Genomic DNA, 15,889 nt, shown 5'->3' on the forward strand with positions numbered 1-15,889 from the left:
GCATTATAGGGAAAAGGAAGACAGTCGTATCAATTCTAACAGACTTGGCACCTTTGGTATAGCTGATCTCCAAATACTCCTACTTTCATCCCAAAGACAGCTGCAGAGGGCAAACAGTAATAGCCTGAAATGACTTGGGTCATTTTTCTCAGATCACAAACGCAGGATAGTACAGGCATTTCTTTCCTCTACCATCTTCAGACTCTCACAATGATCACGCTCCTCCTATTTACTCCTCATCAAGATCTAGATCTAGAGTGCGAGCAGCAGAATGCACACACTGCATTCAACTCTACCCTTTGCCAAGTGTGAACATAATAAACTCTGTAAAAAACTCCTGTTTAAAGAGGAGGTGGTAAGAACTGAATCCAGGAAGGCCAAAATAATGCTGGAAGCTTGACAGAAGTGCTCCAAAACCCAAACTTTCTCTAGAATTGCTCCCGTTTACAAATATGTTTGTCTTCATGCCACTAAATCAGGTCACAGCTTCAAAGATGTCTATTCTTCTTCATCTTTGGCTCAGACAGCCATGGCAACAAAAATATCCCCCTGGCTTTCATCTAACACTTACTGGAACTTACCTGCTTTTCAGGCATGGGTTGGTCCTGGTGAGGCAGTCATTCATATCTCCAGATTTGCACTGCATGTATGGAAGGAAGAGGGAACTGTGATTTTATGTGGAAATGAAGCTCCAAACAAGACAAAATTCAAAAGCCCATGCTCAACAATAGAAAACATCCACTAAGCAAAAAAAATGCGAACAAAGTCCAGTTCAAACTTTCAAAAGCCTACAATGGTCCGTGAAAGTAACTTCTAACAGCATCGCCATTCCAAGAAAACAATGATGTTTGTCATTCTTGACAATAAAGTGTAAGAAACAAAAATTTTATGACAGTATTAGCATCATTGTTATACTAATTCCCACAAGATTAATGGAATAAAATACAAACCCAATTTATTCAGATTAATTTACCCTCATTTTCTTCTTTTGTACACAAAATAGAAAGACTTCTACAAATTAATTGAGCTATTTATTCTACAAAAGAGAGAGAGGGACATGTTTGTTGGCAATGTTTTATGAACCTGAAAGGTAATGGGGCCCATAAAACTCCTTGACACTTGTTTTTGAGCTTCACAAAATTAGTCTGTACCTCACAGCTGAAGTGTCAAAAAGACTAGTTTCTTTTGCCTGATTAATCTACCAGCCAAATTTGCTGCTCACAAGAATTTGTTTCATAGATTTTTACTCCCTTCTCTTTAAAAAAAAATATTTAAGTTCCTTCAGGTAATAAGTCTTTTATCAAAGGCAAAAATAACATGTGTTATGCCTATCCTGCAAAAAAACATGCCACAACCACTCTTTTTCAATGTTATTGAAAACATACAAAGAAAATGCATTTATGTTTAGAAACGTGTTGGTAGTGTAAGATCAATATTCTTCACGGAAAATTGAGATTCATCTTACATAAATCTGCTTTTTCATATGTATAGAAACTAGTCAGGCAAAGGAGGAAAAAATCTACTACAAAATGAGGCTCATGCTGTGTATATGTGTACTTTAATCACTACAGACAGAATCACTTTCCAAAAAAGACATTGTAGGAACAAAAGATACTAATTTCCAGTATTTGTAGAAGTTCCACATATAGATGAAAAAGTTTTCAAATGTTACAGCACACTGAATTGAACAGAAAACTGAAGCACATTGTAAGTGATACCTCAAAACTACCTTTAGAAATCTAGCTGGTTTCAAAAAAAGCTGTATACTTAGTTTCAACAGAAGTAAAAATATAAAGAGTTTGGTAGATATTTTGATAGCATTTGCATGAATTTCACATGTGGAAGCTCTTCCTCCTTTGTCAGCTTCACTGGCTCAGACACTCATGCAAATTTCCAACGTGTTGTTTCAACATTAGTCATCTTGAATCCAAGTTCAGGGAAAAAAAAAAGGAAAGAATGTCTTCTCTTTTCACTATTAATTCTCTTTCATTATCTGCAATTGATTTAAAAGGAGTCTTTTCAACTGTTTACAGACAATAAATCATTCCTCATCTTGTGTGTTTAAACCTGCCCAAATTCCTTGTTCTCAGGAAATAAACATTATGGTTATTTTTCTGGAATAATATAAACTGTTAATATATGTAGGTTTTAAATGTATCAAGCTACATTCTTTCTGCCTGAATATAGTCTCAATAGCAGCTACTTTCAATGCGAAAGAAAATACATTTTTATGGTTATCACTATTGTATTTTATAGAGCTAAGCATTGCAACAGTGGATGAACCTCCTGGCCAAGATTCATGTTAGCATGCACAGCAACTGAATGAGTTAGCCAATACACATTCTGTAAGATCTTGATTTTCCTGCCTCTCAGCTAAAATACTACCAATGTTGGGAACTAACATTTTGACAGATTGTAAGAGCTTTAATTCCTCCACTATGGCAGTTCTTGCATTAACCAAAGAGACAGAAGCAGATGCTCTCACTTTCAGCAGGTACAGCTTCCTGACTAGCAGTAATGTTTCAGACTCAGGTGCCTGTGGAAAAGACCAAGAGAGATAAGGCTGGACACAGAATCTACTACCTGAAAGCAAGCACTCAACCCAACTCAGCTTTCTTTAAAAGATTTGCAGCCATAGACATATCTCATACCCTATAAACCAATAAAGCTATTTATCTTACAGTCCTAGAAAGAACCGCTGTTATCAATATTTAAATATTTAAGTGTTTTTATATAATTTAGGAGGAAAGACCCACAGAAGAAAAAATATTACATTTATTTACTGATCAAACTATTCCTAAATAAACAAAATTACTCCTCTCAAAAATTCCAGACAAGATATAAATTAACCAATATGATACATTTGTTTCCAATGAAGCAAAACTCAAATGGATGATCCAGAGTATCACATGGTCTTCTCACATGTGTATCCCTGTGTTTATACATCAGTCAGTCCTGGGATGTAGGTAAGAGGAAAAGCAACCAACACACAAACAAGCCTCAGTGTGAATTCGCAAGCTTTCATTTTTTAAGGACAGAATTTTCTCCAACAGTTGTCACATAGTTGTACCTGATTTGAAAGGCTCTCTGTTGACTTGTAAAGAAATGCTGTCAAAGTTTGCAAATCAAAGTTAAAATTCAACTTCCAATTCTTTTCAACATGTCAGCAAGCAAAATTCAAAATTTTACTTCCTCTATTATTTCTTTAAATGTACACTTTTTTTTCATCTGAGGTTGCCATATTACCTTCCAATTAAAAAAAAAACAAAAAATGAAAAAACAAAAGCAAACAAAAAAACCCCAAACTCATGGCACTATCTCTGCTCTTCAGGGGAAAAAAAATCAGCAAATTTAGAGATGTGGGAAAAAAATGTTAGATTTTGATCAGTTAAGTTCAGCTACAGTGCCACATCCTGAGAATAAATATATGCATTTATAGAAATATACACTGAGAAGAGTAAACCAGAAAGCAAAATAAGAACATGAAATTGGTCGAAAGCATACTTGAGAAACGCTGCTCTTTGACTTTACAGAAGAGCCCTGAAATTTTCATTCCATATGCTTTGTGTGATCATCCTTTTCAAACAAAGACCAAAACCATCTAGCTCTGGTTTAAGTTCTAGCTTCCTGCCACCCACTTTTAAGAGAGCTGCTCCTGTTCCACAACTGGAAAAATGTATATTATCCAGCCAAAACATAGGTGTCCTTTGTCACACAAAACATACATGACCTGAGCAATATTAACATGTATCTGAAATTTAGACATCCTTGTCATGACAAATGACATATACTCAACATATCTACCAGGGCTCTCCAGCATTTTGGCAACTTAAAATGTTTGTTCAAATTACATGCACTGAAACTGAAAGCATATTTTTTCTCAACGGTTCAGTTCTAACCCTCTGTGCATAGTCATATCTGTTGCTTTAATATACTTTTAAAATAATTTAGAATGACAGAAGAAAAATTAAACTCTAATTTTAGATGTATTATATTCTCTGTACACTGCCAGTTTTCTAAGTTCTAATAAGGTACATACATGCAAGCCTACAGCATGCCATATCACAGAGTTTATAATTGGGCTCAGAGAACCTGATGCATGTGGAAGAAAAACAACCAAGCCCAATTCTCAAATCTCTGCAGATCTAGCAGTTGGGAGAAGAAGTCTCCACACATATATCAAGTTAATTTGTCTGAGAAGTCACTGGCAAACTGTGATTCACATAGCTGTACTTGTCAGACCTAGTAACAGAAAAGCACTTCAGAAAGTGGCAAGACAAACAGTAGGGCCAATTCACCTGACCTTAGATAAGAAAAATAAGAAGTAAAACTGAAAAATATAGAAAACTAATATTGGGACTCTATGCCAATATGGAGCACTAAATTCTAAAAGAAGCTCTCAGGAAGGAAATGGACATCAGTTATTACAAGCAGTGAAAGGAAAGACAGTGAAATATATTGGGAATGTGCTCTAATAAGGTAATGTAGGAAATGGTTTCTCGAGTTCTACATATTTGGTCTTTGGTGGAGACAAAAAAAACCCTATAAATTTCAGGGAATTAACTAAAAAAATGAGATCGCTAGATGCTTCATTTTATTTTGCATCTTTGCTTATATTAGAATATCAAGAGGAAAAGATTACTTTCACTCTGTGAAACTGAGGATTCTAAAGGACATCCCCTTCTTCTATATAGAGATCAATTATCTGAGAAAACATTAGGCAATGGTTCTTAGTATTACATATGCTCAATATGGTCAGTCTTATGAAGTCAATGTAATATTTGTGCCAAAGAATATACTGGTTTACCTATATTGCTGTCAAATGTCAAAATGGAAAAACGTAAGCATTAAGCTGTTTCATAGGAATTGCTTTTGAAATGCCACCAACTCAAGTATTATAAACTGTTTTTAAACTCATTCCTTGGAATTGTATCTGAAATATCTCAGATCTATTTATCGTAATTACAAGTGGAAGTTCATGCAACTTTAGGATCATAAGACTTCACAGCAGCACTTTACAGAACTCTGCAAAAGCATGGGAAAGGGAGCCCATGTAACACCATAAACCATTAAAAAGTCTCTTCAGTAAGGCATTCTAAAGAAGATTATATTAGAAAATAATTACATTTATAGACAGGATTAAGGTAGAGATCTCTAGTTATACAGGCAGCACAACCAGATTTGGCCAGCTGTTAGAAAAAGAATGTCCATGAAGATATATACCATTGAAAAAGGTGAAAAGCAGCAATATATTCCTTGAACAAAAACATATTTATAAAGGAATGAGGTATAGAAGGCAACAAATCTCTCCAGATGAAAAGGACTGTAAAAATAGCACTTACACTGAAGAACGTAAAATTGGAGGAACCTCTTGGGTCATAAAGCCCAATATCCTACCAAAAATAACCACCTAACATAAACTTTTTTCATACATAGCTTTCATTTTCCAGGTGAGGGAGAAGGAAGGGCAGGAGGAGTTGAGGGGCTGGCACTTTAATGCTCAGTGCAATTCGTATCTGCTCTTATACACAAGGCAAGCATTTCTAGTCGTCTTCACCCCTGCAGCTTCTTATATATACGTACACATTGTTCACCTTTAAACCTTTTCTTACCTAAATCAGTAGTAGATGAAGGTGATTCAAATGTTTTAATCACACTATAAAAGGTTGCACAGTCCAAATGTGTTTAATCTTATTTTGTATGGAAGAGGCTTAAAAAATGAGAAAGAATGGTAAAGCTGATAACCTTTGGTACACTTGTCTAAAATTCACCTAGTTTCCAACTTTTTGAGGAAAGACAGTATTTTTAGAGTGCCCAGAGTGTGAAAATACTGGCAATGAAACTGGAGAATTTACAGTAAGACAAAACACATTGCAAAAAATGTTCAGGATACAAGCTGTTTGCAAAGATGTCTTCAGAAGATCCCAGTAATTTATGCCAACTACATCCCTCAATTTGTACAAATCCTTTGCTGCAGTAGTTCAATATCTTGACCTACAGTCTTAATGAATCTGTATCACAAGCCTATTTTTCTACGATTTTTCTTCCCTACAGAAATACTGAACGAGTTACTCAGCATTAAACATTTAAATATTAAGTGTGGGCCTTGATAATAACATAAGCAACATTCTAAAGACGCTGTAATGAAGGACTGGACTAATGTGATAACATATATGTTAAAATCTTAGCTAGTTGCCTAATCTGCTTTATAGTGAACAAAGACAAGCGCTTTGTTGCAGCACAATTTACCTCAAACTACATCATGTATCTAGAACAGGCCACGTGAACTGCACTGTAAAAATGTCTATGTTTCCACTGACTTTAAAAGGAGATTATGGTAAATATAGATGACTATACTGCAGAAATCTAAAGGAAGGAAAGACCAGTCCTGTTCAGATGGAATTGAAACTATTTGTCAGCCATTTCTTTTAACCCATCAGGATCCGAGTTCCAGAACATATATGTTTGCTTTTTTCTAACTGGAGCTGATAAAAGGAAAACAACTGTGAAAATTCTTTAAAACGATATCTTAAAAGAATCACTATTCCAGGTATTAGGATATTCAAAGACATGTTAGGTCAAATGCCTTATAGCAGGTAATTTCAGGGAAATTACTACCTTTAAGTAACATTCAGTAAGAACAATTTTTAAAGCCTCTCAGTTTTATTTTAAATATTCATGTGTTTTTTACTGAGCACATATATATACAAACATATATATACTCTCATCTTAAAATAAGTGTTCAATAAAGCACTACTGACAGTGTATACTGAAAAAGCTCTGGAACACCTTTCTGATATTTTTCAATAAAATTATCTTGAAGATTAACTCAGAATATTATATTAGTTCAGTTCAGAAAATTTTATATTTTTATGATTCAAGCCTATATACAGAACTACTTTGCAATTCATTCACTATACAAAAAATAATAGAAAAAAATCACATTTCTTTTAGGTTGCACAGAAGAAAAGTGTCTATCCAAAGTATAACTAAATATAAAGTCCATTTTGGTTCAAAAAAATGAGAAACTGGTGAACCCTTTCAGTAACACCAGAGAATGCTATCAGTAACAGGTAACCTCTCACAGTACCTGTTACACTCGTATTTAGTTTAATTTAAAGCAAGAGAACAAAAGTCATAGATTGGTTTGGGTTTGAAGGGACCTTTAAAGATTATCTAGTCCAACTCCCCCTACCATGGGCAGGGACACCTTCCACTAGATCAGTTTGCTCAAGGCCCCGTCCAACCTGACCTTGAACACCTCCAGGGATGGGGCATCCACAACTTCTCTGGGCAACCTGTGCCAGTGTCTCACCACCCTCATCATAAAAAATTTCTTCCTAATGTCCAATCTGAACCTACCCTCTTGTCAAAACCACTGCCCCTTGTCCTGTCACTACAGGCCTTGGTAAAATGTCTCTCTCCATCTTTCTTATAAGCCCCTTTCATCTATTGAAAGACCGCAATAAGGTCTTCCCAGAGCCTTCTCTTCTCCAGGCTGAACAACCCCAACTCTCTCAGCCTTTCTTCATAGGAGAGGTGTTCCAGCCCCCTGATCAGTTTTGTGGGCCTCCTCTGGATCTGCCAGAAGTGCCAGAAGTCACTGTTCCCACAGCATTTCGACATTTCTGCTTGCAATTGAACCCTTTAATGAAAAGTGCAAGAGCTTAGCTTAAACGCACTTCTATCATCTGGCTAAGCTGTTCTGCCAAACTTTGCATTCGTGTAGTTCAAGGGAAAAATTAAATATTCTGCTAAAAGGGATAATGACATTTGAGAGTATCGAAAGTGATACAGGCATTTGGGGTTAACAGTATCTCATATTGTCAGCGTATCATCTCTTAGAACACATTTGTCAACATCAGAGTTCTAAGATAATCAGGAAAAAAAAAAAAAAAGAGTTCTAAGAACAAAGGTAAAAGCCACCATAAATTAAACTATGATTAACAAGAACATAATAAGAATTCCCTTTTACTTTTTGATCGACTTTAGAAACCAAAGTTTCTTTTTCATATGTAGTAATTTCTCATTTCTGTAAGAATTAAGGACCTTTCTCTCAGATGATGCAGCTTTGTCAGCTAACAGAACCAGCGGGTTGTACTACTGCGCTTGAGTACAGTCGGTCACTACAATTCTTCTCTACAACGGATGGAAAAACAGGAATCAGTCCAACCAACATAACTTGCAATTAGAAACGTTACCAATCTCCTAGGCATTCTGCTCTGGGCTTTTATTCAGTTTTTGGTAGAGAAAACACAAACAGAGCACATCTGTTAACAATGTTCTGGAATTAACCTCCACACAAAACAAAACCAGAGACAGTCCCAGTTCTGGACCTTCAAAACATCAAACTGAACAATGGGGTCATAGCTCAAATTGCTACTTTCAGTCACAGGCAAAGACAGAAGGAAGCTTTATTTTGCCAGGTATGTGATCCTAAAAGTATCGTAAGATCCTGCCCTGTTAAAATGCTCTGCTGTTGGAAGAGCAGGAGATGCCAGTGGTGGAGGGGTCTTAAAGACAAGGGTCAGCTGAAAGCATGTGTTAACTCAGGCTGCAAGAGAATGAGGCAGAGAACATCAAAACTAAAAACAAGTCATACCAATCGACAGCCTTGAAGGGAATTGTAACCACAGGAAAAATAGTAGCTAGAGGTCTCTTCTAGATATAATTCATGTTTTCTCCAACAGCAGCATATCGTTTGGCAAAATAAATAACATTTTGCTCTAGAGAAGTAACTTCCTTATTGCTGTACGGGCCACAGACACTTAAAAAAAGTGCTAGGAGATGCAAAACCAGGGATGATATTGAGTAACTAGTTGTTACTCAGGAAAGAGCCAAAGGGGCTGTTGCACAGAGACTCTCTTGAAAAATAGTTATACTCCTCACCCCAGAGTTAGACGACATACTTCCCTGTTATCTGAGAGCAATCAAGTGTTTGAAGAGAGGCGTCCAAAGAAGCGGTCTATCCAGAGATCGAAATAAGACACAAGCCACAAAGTCTTCAGGAGATTAATAGATCATCACATGAATGCAAAACACTCTACCATTATACTTGTGATTGCTGTACTGTAGCCAAAGTCCATTTATTGAAAAACATGCACAAAATCTTTGAAATAAACCTCTACACCAAAAGTATTGGAAAACATAGTGTAAATACGGTTCATATATTTTCAAATAGTCACTGCATAACATTTTCCTATTTGCAGGGCTAACATAAAAGCATATCCATGAAGAGATGACTTCCCAAAACATCTACAATAAGCTATTTTGCCAGCCATCTGTGCAAAAAGCAGTGTAACTTCCCTTTAAACAGAGAAAAAAAAAACTAAACAAATCCCCAGCCCAACAGCGGAACAACACACCTGGTCAAATATGAGCCTAAGCATGAAAACATTCTTGTTTGAATTTAGCAACAAAGAATATGCAGAGCAGGAAGACTGTGGTTAATCAATGCTATCTAGATTTGCCTATGTATTTGACACTTCTGTACATAGTTCAGTATCCAAGTTATCCACAACATTCAAGGCATACCTCTAATAAACATTATTTGGCATGCCAGATGCTGGACTAGCTGTCGATGTGTTTTTTTCACATAATAGCCTTATGGTTAGAGCACTTACTAAGAAAGCACTAAATTACATCTAAAAACTAAGAGATTTCATACCCCCAGCTTCTAGCAGAGAAGAGTGAGTGGGAAAATACCCACTCATAAGGCTAATCTCAGTAAAGGACTTACTACTACTTCAATGGAGTCACTAAGCAAAGATAATGGGACCCCAGTAAAAGAAGATACAATCTAGCCCATGTTTACACTTAGGCGGAGCAGTGGGACTCTACTCCATGCTCCCAATACTGTTTTCATAGTATATGGTAAGAACAATACAGTACATTGCATAAACAGAGAAAAAAAAGCAAGTCAAAGAGGTCTCAATATCTCTCCTATCAACCCTGCCGAAAGACATGGAACACTCCTCTGACACATATTTAATTGAAAATATCCATTTCTTTCTAGTTCCCCCTCCCTACCTGTTTCCCATTATATCCATCTGTATCAGTGGTTATACTTGCAATGGAAGTAAGAGTTACCAGAATTCAAATACATTTGAGAAATTGTAAATGGTGCTTACTTAGCCTTAAAGGGTTGAATTCAACATTAAAAGCAGTTAGAAGACATTTCTTATGTTGATGCCAACAACTTCTATGTAATACATCATCTGGACAAACTACAACACAACTGGTGAGACAATCTCAATGTCAGTTTACTACTCACGTTGACAAGTAGTATGTTGTAGAGGCCATTAAGTTCAAAGCATTGGTTTTAATTCAAAAAATGAACCTTCTTAAAAAGGAGCAGCTAGGATGTTATATAAAGAAACAAAATTTTAATATCTTGCTTTTCTTATTCAATGTCATAAAAGCATTATTTTTAATTTCTATACACAAACTAGACTGAAAAAAGTTTGAATAATGACAGTTGCTCTATATGCCACATTTATTCTGTGTGCACAGTTTGGGAAAAATACAAACAGTAATTCTTGCAGAAAACATAATAAAATTACAGATCTGTTGGACAGATTATAAAAATCTTCTTCATTTGTAAAAAACAGAGAAAGTGATCTGAATGATACAGGATCAGTAACAGGAGCTGTAGGCCTTCACTCAGAGGTGACTTGTTTGCATCCAACATAAATCAGCAGTGACCATTTATCGTCTAACAGCTGTTCAGTAGCCTATGCATGATGCTATGGTAGCTCCTGTTGGAGAGGTGTCCAGGTGACAGTCACAGCTAATCGCCATCCTTGCTGGCAGTCTCAAATAGCATAAGGGAACAGTAAGACCTAGAGACCATAGTAGCCTGTGTCTTCTAGACAGAAGGCAATTCCAGAACAGGACGATGAAAAGGTATTTCTCAAATGAGCAGTGTCCACCCAATGTGTAACAAGAGGATCTCAATTTAAGGTGAGGTCAATATAATGTTTTTGATGGGAATTATCTGCATTTTGCATAGTACCATGCAAAATCTTTGAGACACTTTTTTTGTTTATGCTAAGGCCTTGATTTTTCTGCTCAACAAATTCCACAGATTTAAATGGTAGACTGCAGAATCAGTCATTTAATATAACCTACCAGTATTTCATCATTACAATGTTCTTATATTGTACTCTGCAAGCAAAAGAAATAATGAATTAGGAGAACATTTCCTCTTTCCATTTCTTATTACTGTGAAAGAACTTGCACTTACAATGCAGAACTGTACAGTTAGGGGAAATATTCTGCATTTTGGAGTTTTAAATTCTTTTTTCCTAGTACTACCACCATTTAGACAGCATAAATACTGGGCTTCATGTTGCTTTTTTCCATACACAATATTTAAAACAAGAAGGTGAACTTTCCAAGTACCGTTCAGGTTTGGTGGTTCCTTTCAAAAAACCCATTTGCTTGCCCTTAGAAGTATTACCTTAAAAGAACAGCAAAACCTGTAGCACCACAGGGGTCTAATGTTCTATTCCTTATGCTTACAAAGCAGTATAAAATAAGAAAAGCCAAAAGCTGTAACAGCCACAACTTTGTAAAGCTGAATCATATGTTGTTTAAAAAGTCACCATTTACATATAAAAAGCACCTCAGTATTTACAGCAAAGCCAACTGAATGAATGCACTAAAAAATAATTCTGAATCAAAAACATGCTATTTATATTCCTGATGTAGCATGCAGCTGTGACACCACAGAAAATTTCCTTAATTTGACCAAACTTTCTAACACAGAAAAAATGCAAATCCCAGTTATGAAGGCAAAAAAACCAATTCAATGTACCTTTACAACATCAAAACAGTAACTTAAAGAATTCACTGTAGGTACTTCTCTCTGGTCTACTGCTGTTCATTAAACAACTATGTGGAATGCATGTCTGGGATCCAAAAATGTCACAACTCCTCTAATTCTGAATTGCCATTGAAGGTGGTCACCCGCTACCAGGATAGCCTTCTGAGACTGTTTTTACATTTACTGATGCTTCTGTTAAGTAAACTAACTCCTTGGTGGTCACACTAAGGACCATAAACAGCCTATTTCTACTGCTTCATTTTTGCCTTCTCCTGTTGAGAACCTACCATTTTTCTTCAGTTGGAGAATATTACATTATATTTATCACTATAGCAACTAACCTAATTGATTTGATGCAGGTTTCTCTTCCACCATAGGATGGAGCCACTATCCCTAAGTATAATCTAAACATTTAAGAAAGAAAAAACGATCAGTTTATCATTTTACCATGTCAAAGAGAACATAATTGGGCTTCAGAAATTAAAGTATAAATGAAAGTCTAATGGACTGTACATATACATCCAGAACATGCTTTATAAATACGCTTATCTGTCAAGTGGAACTCAGAGTATGGTATTTACTGGTTGCTCCCAGTAATAGGGATGACTACTGTACAACAAACACATTCCCAGAAACAAAGATTCACAAAGTAATTAGGGGAAGGGGAAGCCACATTCATATAACTGATTCAGGAATAAGCTTTGTCAGACTAACAGATTAAAAATGAAAATAAGCAAGGTAGATCAAAAGTTTTATTTATAGTGCTAAAAAAAATGGAAAAATGGAAAAGTTCTGATTTTTTTTGGAGCTGCAGGGTTTGATGTAAATGTAATAAAATGATACAGTGAGAGATAATCAGATACGAGGTTCCTGTAATTACTTTAATAATATATTCAACTTTATTGTTTTTTTACAGAAGTCTGCTCAATATCAGAGATTTAAGTTGGTATACTTCCATATACCTGAATATAAAGTGTGTGGAAAAATACAGAACACCTTACATTGTCAAGTTCGTTTCTTTTACTTCCTAAGAAATATGGCAAGGCTGTTATTCTTGAAACATAACTAAGTCGTTCCCCCCACCCCACTGCCCAGTTATGCTTTTCTTCAAAAAATGAGGCATCAGATGAAAAAAAGACTGAATAAACCCTAGATGATTTTTAAAAGAATTCATAAAATTTGCAGTACTACTTTACCTAGAAATAGCTTCACATCTTTTTCCTTGATTTTTAAATATCTTCACCCTTTCCACAGAGCAAAAACATTTTTTGCAATTTTTCAAATACTACCGCTAGAGAAAATGTTCATGGTGCTTCATTAACATTTGGAATTGCAGTTGTCAAATCAGTGAAACATTACATAAATGGTGGAGTGTTTTGACACTGCATATTTTAAGCTGCACGGTGCTTTTCAGTGCTATATGGAATGAAGAGCGTACTACATGTTTGAGGAACACCATCTACACTGGCTGAGAGAACTAATTAGAAACTGGTCATTTAAGCACACCAGAAATTGCCTTCATATTATCGGCTAACATTTGCATTGTTCAGCATCAGTAAACAATGCAAAAAATAAATAATGAACAATATATAACAAATGGACGATTTCATTCCTTAGAACAGAACATTGTCAAACCTCTCACTGTTGAATATAAATAATTTTTAAGGTGTCAGAGTTTACAGTTAACTCTTTCTGAGGCTATGCTGATAGAAGATATCTGCACGGAACTCGTATCTTCTCACAAAAAGCCTGGGACCCTCCAGACGTTTCTAGCACAAACTTAATAAAATATTTCCTATTACTAATATCCAGCTGAATTCCCTTTACACTTGAACTATTCATCCTGTAACATGCATTTACTGAGTCACTTATCTGCCAGTATGCACATAAATGCTTTTAAATATCAGTATGTTGTTTAGTGTACCCTCTATATTAGCACATTGAATATGGCATTATGTACAAAATGAAATTATTTAAGTGTGGCCTGTTTGATATGATTTTTTATGAGAAGTGTAACGCAAAATGTGCTAAATTATAAAAAATAATTACAAAATATGTTATTCTTTTTGGAATAAGCCTCTTTCACTGTTGTCAGTACAAAGAGTCCCTGTAACATGCAAAAAAAGTGAATTAAAGGTTCTCTTAGCCCATTACAATCTTGTTTCAGGAAAAAAAAAACCAACACAGAAAAATGGAGAATATAATGCAGTTGGAGGGAAAGGAATAGAGGGTTAAGAAATGCAGCAGTCATGCTCCTGAAAACCAGAATCTATTTCCTATTCATCATAACCTACACCTATTACAGCTCAACAAGACAAGCCCAGTGCAAAGTCTTTTATGCTACAGCTAATGAAAGGAATACGCACTATGGGTAAATTACAGACCACATTCAGCTCAGGTTGGGAAAATACAGTGTAGATTCATTTTGGCAAAGTTGTGCAGGTCCCTCCTGATAAATTACGTATTTTTTTATTATTGCATAGAAACTGCTTTTTCTATTCTCTTTGAAAGATTCCCACTCTGGTACTATAGACTAACTTGCATTCCCCAGAAGCATGGGCATTAACTTTATTTATATTATGTAACTGCTTGAAAATTACTCTTGCCGATAGCAAAAGAACTAACAAGAAAAAATAAAGACCTTTAAAAGTATTATAGTCCAGGCACTTGATTCTTACAGATACCTGATCTGCAACTCAGTGTGATTAATGGACAATCTATCAAGCTTGAAAAAGAACACACAAAACTCTACTGATAACCCGTGATGCAGCTTTAAAACAGATAGCATGGGCTTACTAAACTGCTGAGGATATGCTAAGGAAGTGCCATGGTTTGTTCCAATGCAATTTCACAGTCAGAGAATCACATATGATCCCGGTGATGTTAAGACATCTGTCACTTGACTAAGTATGTGCTTTCTAAAGGAACGAACGTAAGCAAAACTGCTCCTGTTCGTGGAAGGAGGACAGGGGTAAGAGAGTGTGTACAAGGAAGGAGCAGTCTGGGAGAAAGCTGGTAACATCTGATAATAAACAGTGAACAGTCAATCACGGTTACTACCACTAAAAAGTTTGTTCCTAAAATCAAAGAGGTTTTTTCTGTTTGGACTGGAAATGTCACATCTACAACCTAAGGACATCTCATGCTCCTGAGAAGCAGCAGCATTAAAGTGTCGATCTACCTGCTTTACCATGGGAGAGCGGGGGGAGATGCATCGAGGTGGCAAGTCTAAGGCACAGGACCTATGCCTGACAGCATCAGAGCTTAGCCTTTGCCAGAAGCGTTACCTCAGATGGGAAGGGCGTGGATTTACGCCCAGCAAAAGCACCAGGACAAACATGTACTTACTGCAGTAAGCGATTAGGAGACTAGCCAGGATCATGATAGCCCAGAAAGTTGAGGACATGCTTGGCAAGGCATTGGCATCTTTCCTACTGCTTCTCCTGGGAGATGGAGCCATTGAAGCCACTTCCCCGGTGGGGGGGAAAGTCAGACAGTTTCACCAGCCAGCTCTCCCCTTGACTGATGGCCTTTCTCCACATGTAATCCTCAAGGAAGGCATCTTCCAACAACCCCACGGTTCGTCAGCAGCAACATGGTCCTGTTGCAGCAATCATCTTCCAGCCAAAAAGCCAAGGCGACTCTACAGCATGCAGGACTGGGGCGCAGTGGCCACAGCCAGCTTTCCTCCCGCTACTGTGGTGAGATTCACTAGCGTGGTGGGTTTTATTGGGACTTGGATGCCTGGCGTGGTGCTGAGCTTTGAAGACGTCCCACGAACGAGTCTCTCTTTTTTTTTTCCTCTCCTTTTTTTAATTTGCAGAAGTTGTTTCGCTTGTTGCCCTTTCCCCTGCCTCCTCCCCCTCCCCGGGAGACAGAGCTCCGCAGGCTGGGGCCCGGGCCGAGGCGGTGCTAGCGCGGGGAGGCCTCCCCCGCCCGCCCGCCCGCCCGCCGCTCTAGGGCGACCCCCGCTCAGGCCGCCGCCGCCTCCCGGCCCAGGGCAGCATGGCCGCGGGGGCAGCGGGCACGGAGCGGCGAGGGCACCCCGGCGGCCACCGCCGC

At 37.1% G+C, this 15,889-nt stretch overlaps 1 protein-coding gene across 1 annotated transcript in view; it reads right to left on the minus strand.

The window, feature by feature from the left end:
- Positions 1–15,342, minus strand: part of TAFA5 (TAFA chemokine like family member 5) — a 453,995-nt gene extending 438,653 nt beyond the window's left edge. The window contains exon 1 of the mRNA XM_050908021.1: positions 15,176–15,342. Coding sequence (XP_050763978.1) covers positions 15,176–15,287 — 112 coding nt within the window. The 5' untranslated portion in view covers positions 15,288–15,342. The remainder of the gene's footprint in view (positions 1–15,175) is intronic.
- Positions 15,343–15,889: the final 547 nt, after the last annotated feature.

Source organism: Gymnogyps californianus, chromosome 1, assembly GCF_018139145.2.
Source record: "Gymnogyps californianus isolate 813 chromosome 1, ASM1813914v2, whole genome shotgun sequence".
Lineage (NCBI taxonomy): Eukaryota > Metazoa > Chordata > Aves > Accipitriformes > Cathartidae > Gymnogyps > Gymnogyps californianus.